The sequence below is a fragment of the Schistocerca americana genome, chromosome 4 (assembly GCF_021461395.2).
Source record: "Schistocerca americana isolate TAMUIC-IGC-003095 chromosome 4, iqSchAmer2.1, whole genome shotgun sequence".
NCBI classification, from domain to species: domain Eukaryota; kingdom Metazoa; phylum Arthropoda; class Insecta; order Orthoptera; family Acrididae; genus Schistocerca; species Schistocerca americana.
This window is the reverse complement of record NC_060122.1, coordinates 186,925,692-186,946,397: the sequence shown is the minus strand read 5'-3', so window position 1 is coordinate 186,946,397 and position 20,706 is coordinate 186,925,692. Positions and strand designations below refer to the sequence as shown.

The following is a 20,706-nucleotide window of genomic DNA, read 5'->3' as shown; positions in this document are numbered from 1 at the left end:
CCACAAACGTAATATCATACTTTTCCAAACTTTTTCTCCCTTATAGCCTCTCAAAACAGTGAAAGGAAAACAGTTTATCAGTCACTTAATGTATGTTGTTCGTGCGGTAAAACTTAAGCAACCGTCTTCATTATTTCTTTAATAGTTTTTCTATGCGATTCCTATTTTACAAACAGCATCCAAATACACTACGCCTGATCTGTAACTTGCCGTCTCCTTAGTGGCGAATGCGGGCAGCGGGAAGAGTGGAGTGGGTTTGCTAGGGGCAGAAGTGGGAAGCGGAGAGGAAAAAGTTCAGCCAATATGTGTTGTAAGTATCCAAAGTAGGTAACACAAAACTGTGTTTTGAGTTTCCACGAGCTCTAGAGAACCGACTTGCTATTGCAACCTAGAGCAGAAGGTAACATGTGCGACGGGCCAGATACGTAATTTTCCGCACGACTGCCAGGCTTACCAACTTCACTTGGTGGAGAACATGGCAACACCTGCCAATACAGAATATTGAGCACACTCTCACCATGGCTTATTAAACTGATAGTTCGGTAATATTCAGACCCAGCTGTCGGAACCTGCTTTCTTTGGATTTGTAATCATCACATGCTTTTCCTTTGACTGGCTCTCCCTAGGTTACCAGCTTTGAGGGCATATTTATCAGTACTCATTTTATATTTTTCAAAATAAGAATTAATGATATTGTCTCCATCTTTTGACATCCAGATAAAATAAACGCACACATAAATAGTTAATAAATACAACCAGACTTAAATCCTGCACAGTCAATCGAAAGTAAGTGCTATATAGGTGCTGCTGTCTCCTGTGGAGTAGATGGTACATATCGCGAGACGCATATTGATTAAACTCGGTGCCTCAGTTCATTGGGTGGGACCTTTCTCAGAAGTGTTCTGGCGTTGCCACGTGGCTAAACGCTGTCTAAAATGAGTTGGGCATGCACTAACAAAAGTTTGTCTTTCTATTATTTTCCTGAGAATTGAAAATATTGTGCCAAATTCATTTTTCTTTAATTTGTAAAACATCTTCATTGATCAAAGGTGGTGGAGAAGAGGACCAGTATTGTTGTTGTTGTTGTGGTCTTCAGTCCTGAGACTGGTTTGATGCAGCTCTCCATGCTACTCTATCCTGTGCAAGCTTTTTCATCTCCCAGTACCTACTGCAACCTACATCCTTCTGAATCTGCTTAGTGTATTCATCTCTTGGTCTCCCTCTACGATTTTTACCCTCCACGCTGCCCTCCAATACTAAATTGGTGATCCCTTGATGCCTCAGAACATGTCCTACCAACCGATCCCTTCTTCTGCTCAAGTTGTGCCACAAACTTCTCTTCTCCCCAATCCTATTCAATACTTCCTCATTAGTTATGTGATCTACCCATCTAATCTTCAGCATTCTTCTGTAGCACCACATTTCGAAAGCTTCTATTCTCTTCTTGTCCAAACTATTTATCGTCCATGTTTCACTTCCATACATGGCTACACTCCATACGAATACTTTCAGAAATGACTTCCTGACACTTAAATCAATATTGGATGTTAACAAATTTCTCTTCTTCAGAAACGCTTTCCTTGCCATTTCCAGCCTACATTTTATATCCTCTCTACTTCGACCATCATCAGTTATTTTGCTCCCCAAATAGCAAAACTCCTTTACTACTTTAAGTGCCTCATTTCCTAATCTAATTCCCTCAGCATCACCCGACTTAATTAGGCTACATTCCATTATCCTTGTTTTGCTTTTGTTGATGTTCATCTTATATCCTCCTTTCAAGACACTGTCCATTCCATTCAACTGCTCTTCCAAGTCCTTTGCTGTCTCGGACAGAATTACAATGTCATCGGCGAACCTCAAAGTTTTTATTTCTTCTCCATGAATTTTAATACCTACTCCGAATTTTTCTTTTGTTTCCTTTACTGCTTGCTCAATATACAGATTGAACAACATCGGGGACAGGCTACAACCCTGTCTTACTCCCTTCCCAACCACTGCTTCCCTTTCATGTCCCTCGACTCTTATAACTGCCATCTGGTTTCTGTACAAACTGTAAATAGCCTTTCGCTCCCTGTATTTTACCCCTGCCACCTTTAGAATTTGAAAGAGAGTATTCCAGTCAACATTGTCAAAAGCTTTCTCTAAGTCTACAAATGCTAGAAACGTAGGTTTGCCTTTCCTTAATCTTTCTTCTAAGATAAGTCGTAAGGTCAGTATTGCCTCACGTGTTCCAGTGTTTCTACGGAATCCAAACTGATCTTCCCCGAGGTTGGCTTCTACTAGTTTTTCCATTCGTCTGTAAAGAATTCGTGTTAGTATTTTGCAGCTGTGACTTATTAAGCTGATAGTTCGGTAATTTTCACATCTGTCAACACCTGCTTTCTTTGGGATTGGAATTATTATATTCTTCTTGAAGTCTGAGGGTATTTCGCCTGTCTCATACATTTCCTGACCAGATGGTAGAGTTTTGTCAGGACTGGCTCTCCCACGGCCGTCAGTAGTTCCAATGGAATATTGTCTACTCCGGGGGCTTTGTTTCGACTCAGGTCTTTCAGTGCTCTGTCAAACTCTTCACGCAGTATCATATCTCCCATTTCATCTTCATCTACATCCTCTTCCATTTCCATAATATTGTCCTCAAGTACATCGCCCTTGTATAGACCCTCTATATACTCCTTCCACCTTTCTGCTTTCCCTTCTTTGCTTAGAACTGGGTTTCCATCTGAGCTCTTGATATTCATACAAGTCGTTCTCTTATCTCCAAAGGCCTCTTTAATTTTCCTGTAGGCGGTATCTATCTTACCCCTAGTGAGATAGGCCTCTACATCCTTACATTTGTCCTCTAGCCATCCCTGCTTAGCCATTTTGCACTTCCTGTCGATCTCATTTTTGAGACGTTTGTATTCCTTTTTGCCTGTTTCACTTACTGCATTTTTATATTTTCTCCTTTCATCAATTAAATTCAATATTTCTTCTGTTACCCAAGGATTTCTACTAGCCCTCGTCTTTTTACCTACTTGATCCTCTGCTGCCTTCACTACTTCATCCCTCAAAGCTACCCATTCTTCTTCTACTGTATTTATTTCCCCCATTCCTGTCAATTGCTCCCTTATGCTCTCCCTGAATCTCTGTACAACCTCTGGTTCTTTCAGTTTATCCAGGTCCCATCTCCTTAAATTCCCACCTTTTTGCAGTTTCTTCAGTTTTAATCTACAGGTCATAACCAATAGATTGTGGTCAGAGTCCACATCTGCCCCTGGAAATGTCTTACAATTTAAAACCTGGTTCCTAAATCTCTGTCTTACCATTATATAATCTATCTGATACCTTTTAGTATCTCCAGGGTTCTTCCATGTATACAACCTTCTTTCATGATTCTTAAACCAAGTGTTAGTTATGATTATGTTGTGCTCTGTGCAAAATTCTACCAGGCGGCTTCCTCTTTCATTTCTGTCCCCCAATCCATATTCACCTACTATGTTTCCTTCTCTCCCTTTTCCTACACTCGAATTCCAGTCACCCATGACTATTAAATTTTCGTCTCCCTTCACAATCTGAATAATTTCTTTTATTTCATCATACATTTCTTCAATTTCTTCGTCATCTGCAGAGCTAGTTGGCATATAAACTTGTACTACTGTAGTAGGTGTGGGCTTCGTATCTATCTTGGCCACAATAATGCGTTCACTATGCTGTTTGTAGTAGCTTACCCGCATTCCTATTTTCCTATTCATTATTAAACCTACTCCTGCATTACCCCTATTTGATTTTGTGTTTATAACCCTGTAGTCACCTGACCAGAAGTCTTGTTCCTCCTGCCACCGAACTTCACTAATTCCCACAATATCTAACTTCAACCTATCCATTTCCCTTTTTAAATTTTCTAACCTACCTGCCCGATTAAGGGATCTGACATTCCACGACCAGTATTACCAGCACATTATTGTTGTGCCTCCCATGTGGCTGCCGGATTACCATTTATGTCCCTTGCACATCATGGTCAGATCGATAGTTACTTGATGGCAGAACGAATGAAGCACGAAGCTTCTAGCCACCATCTCTGTTGAACTTGTATTACTCTTATAAATCTCATTTGATTCCTGGACTTAACACTGTAATAATATCCCAGACCTTGTCAAAAATTCGGGTATAATTAAAATCCAAATGCTGGCCACTATCGTCCTGTAGTTCTACTGCCAGAGGTTACCTCATTTTACAAATGTGGGACCTTCGTGCTCCTTAATACCCCATTTTATTGTCCTCCCAGTTTCATTTACGTAACTTGACCACAAACACGTCACTTCGTACACATCCGCAGTGTGGAGGTGATCTAATGCCTCCACTGTAGATCGGAAAAACCTTTCTGTTTTGTACTGACGGGAAAATGAAATCTGTGTACCATTTTCTTCGAAGAATTTAGATGTGCACTCTGTTCCTCGTCCATGACTGTTATTCTTTCTTAGTGAGAAAGATATTCCTTCTGAACTTTTTAAAATTAAACACACCGGTATCCGAGAGATTTTTTCTTTCTTTCTTTCATTTTCTTTGTTTTTTGATTCTTGTTTTTTGTTTTTGAGCGGTGGAGACTCTTACAATAAAATGCCGTAAAGACGGAGCAAAATTAATGAAGTCTAAAATCTGCCATTTCTTTTAAGTGGACACGTAAACAAGTTAAGAAATAACGGGTAGCCACTGTAAGGAAAACATATTAAGCATTAAAACAAATGAATAAATCTTCCGATATACATAATTCGATATCTTACGTATTAATTATTCCCTAATCAATTTTGTTGTGAGGTTGCAATGTTGCCCTTCTAAGCCCCAACTGAACTTTTCTCTGAAAAAAACCATTTGTCTTTTGGTCCCTAAGAGACGAGAACCTCTTTCAAGTAGTTAAGATACTAAATAATCAGTTAATCGAATCACGGAACACTCCTTATGATGGTTCATGAGTTTTGCTCTTATCAGTAATAACTAACGTATATCATGGAGTAAAAAAAGGGAAGTAAGCAAGTTTTTACTAGGTTCAGTGGGTAGTGCCTTTCTGTATCCATGATTTATTGAAGTTCACATAACTTTTTTGTCATCAGTCTTCTGACTGGTTTGATGGGACCCGTCAAAAACATCTCTCCTGCGCCAACGTCTTCGTCTCGGTGTAACAGTTGCAAACTATGTCCTCAATTATTTGCTGAACGTATTCCAATCTCTGTCGACCTGAACAATATTTATCGTCTACAGTTCCCTCGAGTGCCATGGAAGATGTTTCCTGATCTCTTAAATGATGTCCTACCATCCTGTGCCTTCTTCTAGTCAGCGTTTTCCATGTTTACCTTTCAGCACCAATTCTGCGGAGATCCTTCTCATTCCTTACTTTAACAGTCCACCTAATTTTACACATTATTCGACAGCGCTACATCTCCGATGCTTTGAGTCTCTTTTTTTCTGGTTTTCGCAGAGTTCATGTTACGGTGCCATACAGTGCTGTGCTCCAAATGTACATTCTCGGAATTTTTTCCTCAAGTTAAAGTCTATGTTTCATACTAGTACACGTTTCTTGGCCTGGAGTGCTGTTTTGGAAGTGCTGGGGTGTTTTTATGTTCTCCTTCCTCTGTTCAATATGGTTCAAATGGCTCTGAGCACTATGGGACTTAACATCTCAGATCATCAGTCCCCTAGAACTTAGAACTACTTAAACCTAACTAACCTAAGGACATCACACACATCCATGTCCGAGGCAGGATTCGAATCTGCGACCGTAGCGGTCGCGCGATTCCAGAATGAAGCGCCTAGAACCGCTCGGCCACCCGCGGCCGGCCTTGCTCTGTCCATCATGAGTTATTTTGCTGCCTAGGTAACACAATTCCTTAACTTAACCTACTTCGTGATCACCAATTTTGATGTTTAGTATGTGAGTTCTGTCTGTTCTCATTACTGCTACTTCTCATTACTTTCATCTTTCTTCGATTCATACTCAGTCCGTATTCAGTACTGATTAGACTGTCCATTCCATATAGCGGATCCTGTAATTGTTCCTCATTTTCACTGAGCATAGCAATGTCATCAGCGTATCTTATCACTGATATCGTTTCATTTAAATTTTAGTTCCACTCATGAACCTCTCTTTTATTTCCGTCACTCCTTCTTTGATGTATACACTGAACGGTAGTGACGAAAGACTACATCCCTGTCTTACACTCTTTTTAATAGAACCACTTCGTACTTGGTATTCCACTCTCATTATTCGCTCTTGATTCTTGTACATATTATATTTTACCCGTCTGTCCCTATAGCTTACCCCAATTTTTCTCAGAATTTAAAACATTTTACACCACTTCACATTGTCGAACGATTTCTCCAGGTCGATAGATTCTATGATCGTGTCTTAATTTTTATTCAGTCTGGTTTCTATTATTAACCGCAAATCCCGAATTGTCTCTCTTGTGTCTTTACCTCAATTAAAGCCAAACTGATCATCGTCTAACGAATCCTTAGTTTTCTTTTCCATTCTTCTATTTCTTATCAGAACCTTGGATGCACGAACAGTCAAGCTGATTGCGCTATAGTTCTCTTATTTGTCGTTTCTTGACATACTGTGGCCGTAAGTATGAGAGGCATGTAACGAGATTATTCATTTGCTCATATATAACGGCATAAACTCTGTGGCCTAGCAGCCACATCGTATCATTTGTTTCGATTTTGGGTTAGAATCTGAAATCTGTCGCAAAGACATTTTCGACAGCCACGTGTGCACTTGAGGATATGTTGATAAACGCAGCCATTCTTGTACAGTGTTCCCACACTACTGGGACATTACGACACAGGCAAAGATTTTCCCAGATGTCAAGGATATTACATTTTCTACTGTTTTCTGAAGTGAGTAGGTTTATGTCCGCAGGACGCTGATTAGTTGGGAAAGTATCATTTACCAATTTATAACACAGTGCAGAAGTGTCTGCTGTCAGGGATTGATTATTGATGTTCCCCTACCTGTTTCCAATTCGGGCTAGGAACTTGTGTACTGAGGGTCGACCTAGCAAGTCGACATATGGTCTTCGATCCGTCCTGTGTGTATCCGTAGCTATTTGAAGGACATCACTTCTGTTGAGGTATTACTCTTTAAGAAAGGACAGCTGATACGGGAATCAAGCTGCCGCTACAAGGGCTTGCTCGGATTTTGGCGGTAAATTCCAAATAGTGCAGCGTTGATTCATCCGGGTGGCTGGTCTGCATGGTGGCTATGGAGTGAACCAGTAGCGCCCCGGACTTACGTTTAAAATTGACAAGTTGCGAACCACAAAGAGCCTTCTGCAAAAAGACGGTCGCTGTTCCTACTTGAAGGATTCCGTGCTTCCACAGCAACCATATTAATTGTGAGGTTGATATAGCCATAGTTTCGGCATATTTAGCAATTGTGCAACATACGAAGCCTTAGAGAGGATGAAGATGTTTGTTAGGGTAAATTTTGTTGAATATCAATTCGCCGAGAGGCATGGTTTCTGCTGACACCCTCTATGGTAACGATGAGTTTCCGGCAGTTTCGTGCCAGAATTTGTTGCGGGCACACAGTGACGTGAAAACCAAGGGTCTTATTCTCTCGTCCCACACGATAGCATTGTCGGTCGACGATGTCCTGGTAGAATCAACACAGTTTTACGTTTGTCGATGATGGCGTCAGAGGCGCCTTCATACAGTTGTAATGTGGTACAAATCAAATCAGTATCGAAATCGTGCTTCATTAATACACCAATGTCATTTGCACAGGCTATTTATTTGAGGGCAGAGTTGTGTGTCTGCATGTCATTATCCATGTAAACCCATAACCCTCAGCAATGGATCTACAGCCATGATGTACAAAATTGTCGATAATGGGCAGCCCTGCCGACAGACCGACGCACTTGAATAGTTTTTGTTTCCCAACCACTGGTCATCACCAACTAACATGGCTCCTGTTAGAAAGTTGTGAATAATGTTGGTGAACTGAGAGCTGAATCCAGTATCACTCATCACGAGTAGTAAATTGGCGTGACTTATGCGGTCGAAAGCGTTTGCGAAGTCGAGTGGCGAAATTCCCGGCAAAAGCATATTAATTGAAGTGTGAGGGGCTATAATGCTACAAGCAGGGGCCAAAGGAAAATGTTACATCGAGTCACCTCACATGACAGGATTGGACTGTTTATCTTGTCCGTAACCTTTTTAATCTTCCGTGCAGATCTTGCAACAAGTTCATAATAAATTTGAAACTGGCATTGTAGGTACAGGTAATCAGTCTTTCGTGCTCGCCCGGCTAGCCGCGCGATCTATTGCACTGCTTACCGAGCGGGAAGCGTACCGGTTCCCGGCACGAATCCGCCGGATTATTAGTGTCGACGTCCGGTGTGCCGGCCAGCCTGTGGAGTTTTCTTAAGACGGTTTTCCATCTACCTCGGCGAATGCGGGCTGATTCCCCATATGCCGCCTTGTTACACTGTGTTGACTATTGCTGCGAAAACCCGTTTCCACGTACGCGTACACCATAATTACTCTACCATGCAAACATTTGGGGCTACACTCGCCTGGTATGAGATGTTCCGGGGTGGTCCACTGGGGACCGAACCGCAAAATAACCCTGGATTCGGTGCGGGGCGGCGGTGGCGTCGTTGGACTGCTTTGGCCTGTTGTGGAGTTGTGAACCACTGGGGGGCTACGGCGGGACGAAGCCTCTCCGTTGTTTCTAAATCCCCGGTTTAATACATACGAACGTCAGTGTATGCCTCAATAAGTCAGGGTCCGATCCCAAGCTGAGGCGGATCGAGAAAATAGTGTTTATTACTGCTGGTATTTCAGCTGTGTGGTGCAAAGTGACGTCTAACTACCTACTGTTGTTGGTGCATTTTTCACCCTATGTATCAGATTAGGAGGGATGTTATACTTGGTACGCTTTTCAGACCGTTGCCCTATAAAAGTTTGTTACATTTCCTTACTCCATTTTGAAACGATGCCACTCACTTTTTATGTCCTGCAGTCTTTTTCTGAATTCACAAAAATTACTGCGATAAATTAAGGTCATTCAAACAGTGAAATCGTGCTCTGCGGTACCACATGATCATGTGTCTAGGAACAAATACGCGCTTGATATTTAGAAGTGTTACAGTCGAGACAATCTTATCAAAATTGACTTAATAATCTATCTCCAACGTTATTAATCTATTAAAACTGATTATCAGTAAGTGAAATGAAATTACGCACAAGTATTATCAAAAAACAGTTACTAGGTAAACAGTCCCACGGTAAAAGACCTTCTTCCATTTTGAAGTACAGAATGGTGGACGACCCACGAAATGTGGATTACCTGTCGGTGTGTTATATAAGTAGTGCTAGAAATACGTAGTATTTTACTCAACATAAATTTCAATATGTGAAGGATTAACAAAATATTCCAAACACTTTTGATATAGTAAACGGCACTTAAATACTGTGCAGAACGCGAAATATTTACAAATGCTGCTTAAAGAACATATCTAATAATAACTAAAGCCGTAAATACGGCAGAAACTGCTTATGGAGGCATCTAGTGTGCGTTACTTCATGTGATTCTAAAATCAGTCACAAGACTGAAGTACCGACCAAAGAACATCGTGTGTTCCTTGGTACACTATATCCTGTAGGTACAACCGTGTGCCATACTGTCAGATATTCGTAAAACAAATATATCGAATTCTCTTAAGGAAGATTCCGGTCGAACGGTCGATACGTCAGGTTTGGCGAGGTATCTGTACTACGAAGCCGGCTTCGCAGGAAATGTCGTAGCTTGCTAATGTCTGGCAACCATTCTGTCAAGCAATGGTGTGGAATAAGTTTCAAACCGCTCCGAAGCATCTCACAGAGCAGTGGCATGCCACACTACTGAACGTGATGTGACCGTCAGATCGTCTTATTATGTATCTTGCCTACCATATTATACCAAAGAAATTTCGGTTCCATAGTATTCTATGTGTAGAACAAACTATATCTTTAAAATCAAAGTAGAATATCGGACTTCAAATCAGTATCTTTATTACCATACATCGTTGTAGAACTATACTCATAAAAAGGCAACCAACCACATTCGAAAATATGGAAGGTTCTGCGTGTGTCATTACTGACTCAAGCGTACTTGGGCGAAACTGGTTATGGAGAACAGTCTTCTTATTTGTTCACTGACAATATTCGTCTAAGCTAATGTCTCACCGCTATTATACTATCACAAACATAATCTGTCCAGCGTTTTTTAATTAAGTTTAAATCTCTTGAGAAGTTACTGGTCTGAGTTAGTTGCAAATTAAGTATTCTGTCACTGATTAATTAAAGCTCAATAAATTCTTTGCACAAGAGTAAGGGAACAGATCATTTGAGACTACTAGTTCGCAAAATTAAGAACAACTTGTCAAGATTTACTTCAGTGGAACTGATAATACGAATGACGGTGTCACTATAGAGCGGAAAAGTTTGTAGAGTCGATTTTCTGCTTGCTGGAATCGGGTAGAAGTCTTTCCGTTGAAGGGGTATACCCGGAGGACACTGCAGCTTTAGACTTTATTCTTCCCGCATGAGATCAGTCGGAGTCTGTCCTCGTGCAATGACAGTATCCCAATGAGAAATGTTTGGCTGACCTACAAATTTCAGTAATTCAAGACAAGAGAATAATTGCACTCTTTTAATAGTCGTAACCGCGAGCAGGCTCGTCCACCCAATTAGTTCACATCGATTTCCAAAGGGCTTAAGCGACACCGTAATGCTGCTCGTGCGAAATCAAGGACTCGTTAAATTCGATAAATAAATGTAACTTCTGTTTCAGAATCTACTGCTCATTTTCTAGAGAATATTTTCCTGTTACTCAAGGTTGTTGTTGTTGTTGTTGAGGTCTTTAGTCCTGAGACTGGTTTGATGCAGCTCTCCATGCTACTCTATCCTGTTCAAGCTTCTTCATCTCCCAGTACCTACTGCAACCTACATCCTTCTGAATCTGCTTAGTGTACTCATCTCTTGGTCTCCCTCTACGATTTTTACCCTCCACGCTGCCCTCCAGTACTAAATTGGTGATCCCTCGATGTCTCAGAACATGTCCTACCAACCGATCCCTTCTTCTAGTCAAGTTGTGCAACTAGCTCCTCTTCTCTCCAATTTTATTCAGTACCTCCTCATTAGTTATGTGACTTACCCATCTAATCTGCAGCGTTCTTCTGTAGCACCACATTTCGAAAGCTTCTATTCTCTTCTTGTCTACACTATTTATCGTCCACGTTTCACTTCCATACATGGCTACACTCCATATAAATACTTTCAGAAACGACTTCCTGACATTTAAATATATACTCGATGTTAACAAATTTTTCTTCTTCAGAAACGCTTTCCTTGCCATTGCCAGTCTACATTTTATATCCTCTCTACTACGTCCATCATCAGTTATTTTGCTCCCCAAATAGCAAAACTCCTTTACTACTTTAAGTGTCTCATTTCCTAATCTAATTCCCTCAGCATCGCCCGACTTAATTCGACTACATTCCACTATCCTCGTTTTGCTTTTGTTGATGTTCATCTTACTGAAGGTAAGACTAATTAATTCTCTAGTTAACATGACATGAACTTTGCCCAATAAGAATTTATGTAATGGCAGCCTTTCACAACGCACCGCAATACAAAGACTCTCGCTATAGGAAAACTAGACTATCTCGTACACTGGTTCGATTAAAAGTGAGTGCTAATTGTCAGCTTAAGAGTAATACAGACGTAAAACAAACGACAATTATGAATGTCTCAGAGGGTTTAAGGTGCTCCCAGGCGCATATATCTGCATGCAGCTTGACGGAAACTATTTTCTGAATATCTTCTCGCACAGCTAACAGTACGGACAATATTATTCATTATTGTAACGTAAGATTCGTATTCGAGACGGATTACGTTAGAATACATTTCTGTGCAATGAATACCATCTTAGTCTTAGTAATTAAATCAGCCAAGCATACAGTACCGTTCAGTAATTAGCACTCCTAACATTACCTGAAGTAGAGGAAAAACAGCCGAAGAAGAAACTCGAGGTACATGTAGCATCAGTAAGTGCCGATTTGTGCATGAAGGAAGAGACAGAGTTGGATATTAATAAACTACAAAAGTTTTCCTCCTTGAATTACTTGGTAGCTGACATTGTCATCGTTTTGTATCTCTATTTAAGGTAAGTGATCTTTAACGGTCTGTACAGAAGGAGGTTTTTTACAAAAGAAGTGAAACAGAGACGCCCTTTACAGGGTGGTCAGAAACAGTCTGTAAAGCTTGTAATGATGTTGCAGGATAGGTTGTGCTGAGAAACAACTGTTAAGAAAAAACTAGATACGTTGCGGCATTTCCGAATTATTTAGCACTGAAGTTAGCCATCAGGTCATCGTGAATGGATATTCAAGCAGCTTAGCAGAGACAGTGTCGCCAAATGCGTTCCTCGTTTGTTTTCCTCAAACCAAAGAAACGTAGCTTTTGCTCAGCTAGCTCAAATTTATCACTTCCGAAAAAGGCACATTTTAACTCATAATGACAGTTTCCACACGTGCTCGCCCACGTGATCGTATTTACAAGCGCAACTACCTTATTGGCTAACTTCAATGCTAAATAACTTGGAAATGTAGCAATGCATCGACTTTTTCGGCACATACGCTCCTGCAACACCATACAAGTTTTCCAGACGCTTTCTGACCACCCTATTATATGAAGGGCTTATTTCAATAGTGGTACAAGTCCATTACCTCCACTTTTCTGTCTATAATGCTTCTGACGTTAATGGTCCAAACAAACAGAAAGAAAAGTTCGTCTCTAGCAAGAAGCTATATGCTAGAATATTTCTGGTATCTCAACTGCACATTTTTCAGCGCTCATTTAACTTTAAGACTCTGTATCTCAAAATGAACAAAAGTTTACTTGTACCACTATTGAAATAATACCACTATTGAAATACTCCCTTCATATATGGGACTAACTTCCTTCTTCGTGACACACTCATGGACTGAGATGCGAAGGCACAGAACTGTGCCGTAGTTTGTACTCACGGTGTGAGACCTAGAAACTGGAGACGGTGTGATCATATTGCCTTCTGAGAGCAGGTGTTTCTGCAGGGTCGGAGACGGACGCGGCGTCGTCTTCGCGCGGGACGCCCGTGGTGCCTGCGCCGGAGCTGCCCCGCGACGGCGAGCGCCCCCCGCACCCCGCGCCAGCCTGGGAGGTCTTCAAGGTCTGCCCTGCCGCCTGCGACGCCTACGTGCCGCATCCGGTCAGTACGGCGGCGTCGTCCAGCAACCACTACAGTAATAGCGCTACGTGTCCCCGAACACTGAAGCAACGTCTTAGGAGACACAGCACAGATATTTGAGGATCAAGAATCTTAGTGACAAAACGTAGCTTCCAATTCTATATGAGGTGAATGTTAATGTTAACTGACGAGATGATATTGGGAGAAAATATGCCAAAATCGGTATGCATGTGACAGTATGCGTACCTAATGTTCCCTACCGCTGGGCATATAAACCGGATTTTCCGGTCCTCATTCCTTGGCTTCTGTTGCTGATAAAAAGGTACGGTCAAGTGTTTTGGATAGCCCTTGGACTAGGGACCAATTGTTTACCCAACAGAAGGTTCGTCTCATTGTCATTACCATACAGTACGTGGTCAAAGTGCTTCTTAGGCAAATGCAGCAGAGCGGTCGGTACATTTTGCATTTGGTGTGGTCTGCGGTGAGGCTGATAGGGCTTTGGGAGGCACCATGAGTTCATGGGCGGTTCCTCGTAAAAATCCACAAAATAATTTTTTTACTGTATTCTTGCTGTCACCAGCGGACGAAAACCTACCCAAGGATTCGAAGACGACTGTGCACAGGAAATCGCTGACATTTTTACTACACATTACTAAGGTCCCGATATAGAACCAACTTGACAATTTTCTGGTTATCTTTGTTCGTTTCCGAGATATATAGGTATAAAAGTGACCTGCTTCTATCCGTAAAATCCGGTACGTCGTGAAGTCTAAATATTAAATAACGGCAGCATATTGTTCAGATTTTGACAGTATATCCCTTAGACTTTACCCGTTATCGAGCAACAGCCCAGAAACTTGTTTTAGGGTACCAAAACCCAGTCGCGGATTTCGAGACGGCTATGCACAGAAATTCGCTGTAATTCTTACGATGTATTTCTATCATCCCGATCTCGGACCCTTAAAATATTCTTCATATCTTTATCCGTTTCCGAGATGCAAAGGTTGAAAGTTACCCAGCTTGAAGAGTAAAAATACACGTGTTAAATTCGGCGCAAGGAGAAAACGTAGTATAGAAAGTGGTGCAGCATGAAAAATATGCTGCAAAGTGTTTTCGTTAACACTGTAAAACCCATCATGTAACACTAAAGCGCATGAAATTTTACATTTTTAATTTTTTTATAATATTTGTTTTTATTTTTATTGTTATTATTGTCCTTTATCCACCCTAAAATGCGCTATTAGGCGTAATATCAGTTTTGTGTCATTTCACTTTCATATAAGTAAAATATCTATATTTTACTGACCAATACATTTCTTTTTATGAGAGCTGCCTTTGGGAAAATTTTTAAAGTTGCTCAGGAAGATAGAATTAGGCAAGTGGTGCCCCACTTTTCCGTCAGATTCTTTTAAAATAAACAGAAACGTATTGGTATTTTCTGTGGGCCGATGGGAGCATTTTTTGGTTATACAATGTTCATTAACTATTGTACGGCTTCCTTCTCACCTGGTCCCGCGATTATGGTGTATGACGAACGGACACAGTTACCAGTAAACTATCACAGACGTTTTATAATTCTAAAATATGAAGTATTTACTGTAGTCCCACCGCAACTGTGTATTAATTGATATTCAAATATCTGAATCAGTCGTTTTAATGATTCTCACTACGCGTTTCGACGCATTATTTCATTTGTAGCAGCGTGCTACGCAGACGTGTCGCGAATAATTCACTGTGTATCAGGATGGGAGACATGAACCTGCAGACAAGTAAAATTCGCTTTACATTATCGAGGTGAATCAAAATCTTATGACTACTCGTCGTACTAGCTAGCATTTGATCCAAAATCACGAACATTGAAGCGGAGACTAAGGACTATCTGTTGTCATTACAGTGACCTCCCTTTTAAGTTAAACAATATTTCTTCTGTTTAACAGGGAATCAGTTTTCCTATATGATTATCTACAGTATCCCAGCTTCTCATTCACTAACTTTAATATAGTGGTAGTCCTCAGCTCCATTCATATTCATCCCAAGATGTGATATCTTTCTACACATTATTATTAGGTGAATGCTATTATGTATGATATACTGAAAGGAATTATCAGCACGGAACTGTATCAGTAATTAATTTAGCATGACCGATTTCAGTGACTGACCGTATTCATGGAACATATATAAAAAAGCTACCATCTTGAAAACACGTGCACTGTTACATCAGGTTAAAGGATAGTTCCTTATAGAGTCAAGTACGTAATTATTTACTTTGCCGCCTGGATGAACAGACAATAATGACGACCGACAGCCGTCCCAAATTAATTCGAAATAAATCTGCTGATTACGAATATATTGGCATGAGCTGTGTTAGGTATAGATGAACTACCTATTAGTGACGCGTAAATGTTTGTGCAGGACCGGGACATAAGGAAGTTTGGGTCCGTACGGGTGCCGTGAATGGATAGCCTAGGTGGTTAGTGCGACTGCTCGCGATAAGTGGGAAATACAGGTTCGAGACCCGATCTGGTACAAATTTTCAAATGCCCCCAGTAGGAAGTATATCTACAGCTAACAAAGCGGAAGTCAAATATTCGCATTCAGCAAATTTGTTTAGAATTAATGCATAATTACTGTCTGTCGCCAAGAAGCCTTCGTAACCTGGTGTAATTGTGTACATGACTTAAAGATGGTCACTTGGGCGAGACTGCTTGTGGATAAATACCCATGTTCGATTCGGGACAGTTCTGGAGACGTTACTAGCCACGGGAGTACCTCAACATCAAGTAAATAGTTGACAGAGACACGTGCCTGATGTGCACGAGCGTTGTCTGTTGAAATATTGAAAAATATCACGATGCTGCCGCATGAGTGGTAACACATTTGGACGCATAATGTCCCTGAGATACCGTTGTGGTGTAATAATTCATTCATAACTGTCCAATTTCAGTCCGCAGATTACCTCTTCTTGTTTTCAGGCCATCTGCCCATCTTCAGAACTGTTTCACAAAAGTGAAATTACGCTCAGTTGAAGTCTTATCTCTGTCATCATCATCTCAATTTCCCCTCTATCCAACACCTGGTCGGGTAGGATTATCAATGGTACTTCGCCACTTTACTCGGTCTTTACACCATTCTTCTTCCACAATTTGGTTTCATAGCAGGTTTCTCCTCCTTAAACTCATCTTTATTGTGTCAATCCATCTTGCTCTCGGTCTTCCTCTTGGCATCTTGCACTCAATCTTGAACTCTATCAATCTTCTCGCTATTCTTCCCTCTTCCATCCTCTTCACATGCCCAAATCATCTTAATCTATTCTTTTCAGTTTTCTCACTCAAATTCTCCACTCCTATTTCCTTCCAAACATCGTCATTATTCACTCTGTCTTATGTTTATAAAGCTTCAAAGAACTTTAAGAAATTATTCACTATGCAAAAGTTGTTTACTATACCATTTGTTACAGCTGTGGAGTAACTTGTGACTAGGAAACAGTTACTTTACTGTCAGAATTAAACGTATATCAATCATCTGAGACTTTATTCTTAAATATGTAAGAAACGTAATTGGTGGAACACCAATAGCGCTGCAAAGTTCAGTCTCTCCAATAGGAGGAGGACTGAAATAATTCATACATAAAACATGTTCCTAAGCATATCATAATAATTATTACCAAAAGCTGATGAGTAATTTAACAGCACTGAAATACTTGAAAAGTGTGTGCTGGAAGAACTGAAAGTTACACTTGCCAGATGAGCACCACAGAATAACTGACTAAGGAACGGAGTGATTTAAGGATAAATAGATGTTACAAAACTGTGAAGACATACTTTAGACTTACTTGTGATTAGGATAGTGTGCTCTACCAAACATCAGCTGCGGCTGCCCTCGTCATAGTGGCAGTGGTGAATTGGACATGGCAGAGGGAACTTCAGCGTGGAGCTGTGTTTGGCATTGCTCAATGAAAGTTCTATCTACCATCACCAAACAGGAAGAAGAGAGACACGTTTTTCAAAAATGTCTTAAAACTATTTCACAGTTTTCTAATGATGTTTAATCTCTCATCAATATTTTGTATGTTGTACTTAGAAACAGTTTTCGTTGATGACTTACTTCTGGCCAATTTCCAGGGATGCAGCACTCTTTTCAGAGTATATAGAGCCTCAGCAGGTTGATATCTGTTAAGCTACGACATTGAATTACTCCGCAAATGTAACACATGGTATGTAAGCCAAACTTCGTGTTGTAAATAATTTCTTAACGGTTTTGGAAGCCTTTCAAACAGAACCAAAGTAGTTCTTCAGGCTCTCCCGGAGATCTGTTGACATTTTGAAAGAACGGGACTTCTGCCGGATGTTCGCGTCGTTCTCGCACGATATTTCGCCGTCGTAACTCGCTGTCTTCTTCAGGTGCTACCTGACGATGGTCCTTGGGCGGATATAGTCCAGTATTTATGCCTGTGAGGTACTGGGGCTCCCTAGTCGGTCAGCGCCGCATTGGGTGTTCCCTCAGAAGTCCACGCCCGCCAAACCTGGCTCCCATGGTTCTCTCCGGTCGCTGGTGTTCGCACTGCTGCCCGCGCCAGGCTTTATCGCTATGACAGCAAGATTGTCACATAGACGCAAAGGACCAGGCACTACAGATGACGACCGAGACCCCAGAGAGCTACCGAGCCGGGCGCGGACGGCAGTGGGAACACCAGCGACAAGAGAGTACCATGGAAACCGCGCCTGGCGGCTGAAGACCGAAGAGAGATCACCCAATGGGGCGTCGACCGACTAGGGAGTGCCCAGCACCTTACAGGTATAGATTCTGGACTCGATCCACACATATGCCACGAGTGACGCTGTGGCAAAAACAAAGTTGCTCGGTGGCGTGCAAGCGCATAGCTAATTGTTGTCACGTTGCTGTTCTCACGATAATAAAGCAAATTGTTGTGTGATTACGCGCCCCACAATGGGCAGAAAGGGAAGCTAAGGAAGAAGACACAATACGGGAGCTGCGCCCCTGCAAAGTCAACTGAGAGTAAAACTGCAGAAGACGAACCACGCAGCCCAGATAGAAACCGTCTGGTGATCGACACATCTGCCAGCTCTGTAGCAGACGGACAGATGACGGAAGGGCCAGCTACCGCAGGGCAAGCAGTCGCAGAGATAACGGAAGGCCGAAAAACTTCGACACTGCCAGTCTTCATTCGATACCAAGGAGATGATTGGCTGGAATTTCTCGGCATGCTATAAGACGAAGCCAAGGGAGAGATCACCCTCAAATTTCCTAACAATGACGCTGTACTGAGGTCCAGTTGGAGCTCTGGGCTCACTATGAGGCTCTGATGCCTCTCCTCGGCCAACACGTGATCCCAGCGCCGGAATTGGAGCAAACCAAGAGACCAGCAGCAATCAAGGCACTTCTACGAGGATTACCATGGCTATGCAGTGAAGACGTGGTCCACATAGGACTTTGGCAAGCCGGGTTCGGAGTGGTGGCTGTCCGACTACACAATCGGATGAAGAGGAGGAAGCATCCCCTCTTCATTTTGGCCATGGAGCGACAGGGGAGGAAGGAAGTGGAGCAATTCTATGAGATGAATAAGCTCATGGGCTTCAATGTGCAAGTGGACCCACTAACAGCGGGACTTGACACTAAGCCATAGTGCTTCAGGTGTCAACAGGAAGGCTATATGGCAAAGGATTGCCGCAACCAGCCAGTATGCGTCAAACTCGCCAGCCATGCCTGCCTGCAGAAGAAAGAAGAACCCCAAATGTGCACCCATTGCAGTGAGCCATACGTAGCCAGCTGGTGTGGTTGCAGAGCCTTTGCTGACCGTAGCAACACCAATCAAGTGACGTCCAGAGAACTGAAGGAAGAAGTAACACAGGAGGAGGCGCAAAGGCAACAGGACCATTGCCTTACCTCCATAGCAGGACAACAGCAGTCTGACAGCAGCCCCATACTACCAGCGCTACCACCGGCCCCAGTGTGTGGGCTGGAGGAGGGGTGGGGTGGCTGGCTGCCTACAGACGGATGGCGGCAGACGGCCCAAGACCGCCGCGCAGTGGCAGAAGGCAGCACACCACCTTGCAGACAAGACGCACTGCAAACGGACATCGACGCCGCCCACTGGAAGAAACGGTATTCCCCTTCCAGTTGGTGCTCCACACAGAGATGAAAGCAGCCTGCCTCACACTGCGGGTGTCCTTCAAACCTCGATTGCCACTGGAGTCATGTTCGTCACAAATGACCGCGCAAACGGGCGTCGATGGGGCTTCACAAATGTAATCCTACTCGCTGCAAGGGCAGACCTCAACAAAGAAGAGGAGAATGGTGACAAATCGTGGATACAACTGGCACGACAACTTAGTCAACAACGAGGAGCTAGACACGACAGGCCCAAGGGCGGAGGATCCAGACGACGCATATCAGTGCAACTGGCTCGAGATCTGGCGAAGAAAAGAAGCTGAACAACTCGAATTTCAGAAAGAGCTCGAGAGAAGGAGACAAGAGCAAGAAGGATGCCACCAACGACAGCCCTATCGCTACCATATGAGATAGGCCAGCCCCAAAGCATAAGACAGCAAGAACAACGCCGAAATGCTGAGAAGTGTAGCCAAATCAACATATCTCCTCCCCAGCAAAGCGCTATGACAAGCAAAATAGTGCCAACACCAGCAGCTCTGGCTGGGTTTAGCAGGTTTCCCTTAGGCTGTAATTTGAATACCAGAGCTGTCCCCCAAACTTCCTGCAAATAAATGCCCAATTGGGGGATATAAGTACCCTCCATTCCTCTTGCAAAATAAATAAATAAGCAGAGCCAACACAGAATAACTGACACTCCATGGCTAAATAGTGTCAAATCCCCAAGGCACTCGAGCAGCCCGCCTTCCTCCTTAAGAGGAAGAAGCGAGATGAGCAAAAAATAAAAAAAATAAATAAAACATCTGCCGCCTGCCACAGTTACGCTTGAGCAGATCAGTGACGCTGTGACATAGAAGTTGTTGCCCTGTGGCGTGTGTGCATAGCAAATTGTTTTCGTGTTGATGTTCTCACAGCAATGAAGCAAACTGTTGTGTGATTACACGCGCCTCACAATTGGCAGAAAAGCAAACAATGGAAGAAAACGCAGGACGGGAGACGCGCCGCCCGAGAAGTCGACTGAGCGTAAAACGGCAGAACACGAACCAGGCATCATGGACAACCTGGTGATCGACATTTCTGCCAGCTCTGAAGAAGAAGGGCAGACGACGGTAGGACCAGCAAGCGCAGGCCAAGCGGTCACAGAGAATACGGCACGCCGAAAAAATCTGACAAAGCCAATCTTCATCCGATACAAGATTAGCTGGAATTTCCTTGCAAGCTAGGAGATGAAGCCAAGGGGGAGATCAGCGCCAAATGCCCTAACAGTGACGCAGTTCTGGAAGCCCGGATGGAACTCTAGGCTGATTATGAGGCTCTGAAACCACTCC

At 42.5% G+C, this 20,706-nt stretch overlaps 1 protein-coding gene across 1 annotated transcript in view; it reads left to right on the top strand.

The window, feature by feature from the left end:
* The window catches only part of LOC124613335 (hemicentin-1-like), a 465,174-nt gene that overhangs the window by 434,257 nt on the left and 10,211 nt on the right, over positions 1-20,706 (top strand). Inside the window, exons 13-16 of the mRNA XM_047142031.1 lie at positions 13,119-13,273; positions 18,208-18,380; positions 19,055-19,375; positions 20,340-20,487. Of these exons, the coding sequence (XP_046997987.1) occupies positions 13,119-13,273; positions 18,208-18,380; positions 19,055-19,375; positions 20,340-20,487 (797 nt within the window). The remainder of the gene's footprint in view (positions 1-13,118; positions 13,274-18,207; positions 18,381-19,054; positions 19,376-20,339; positions 20,488-20,706) is intronic.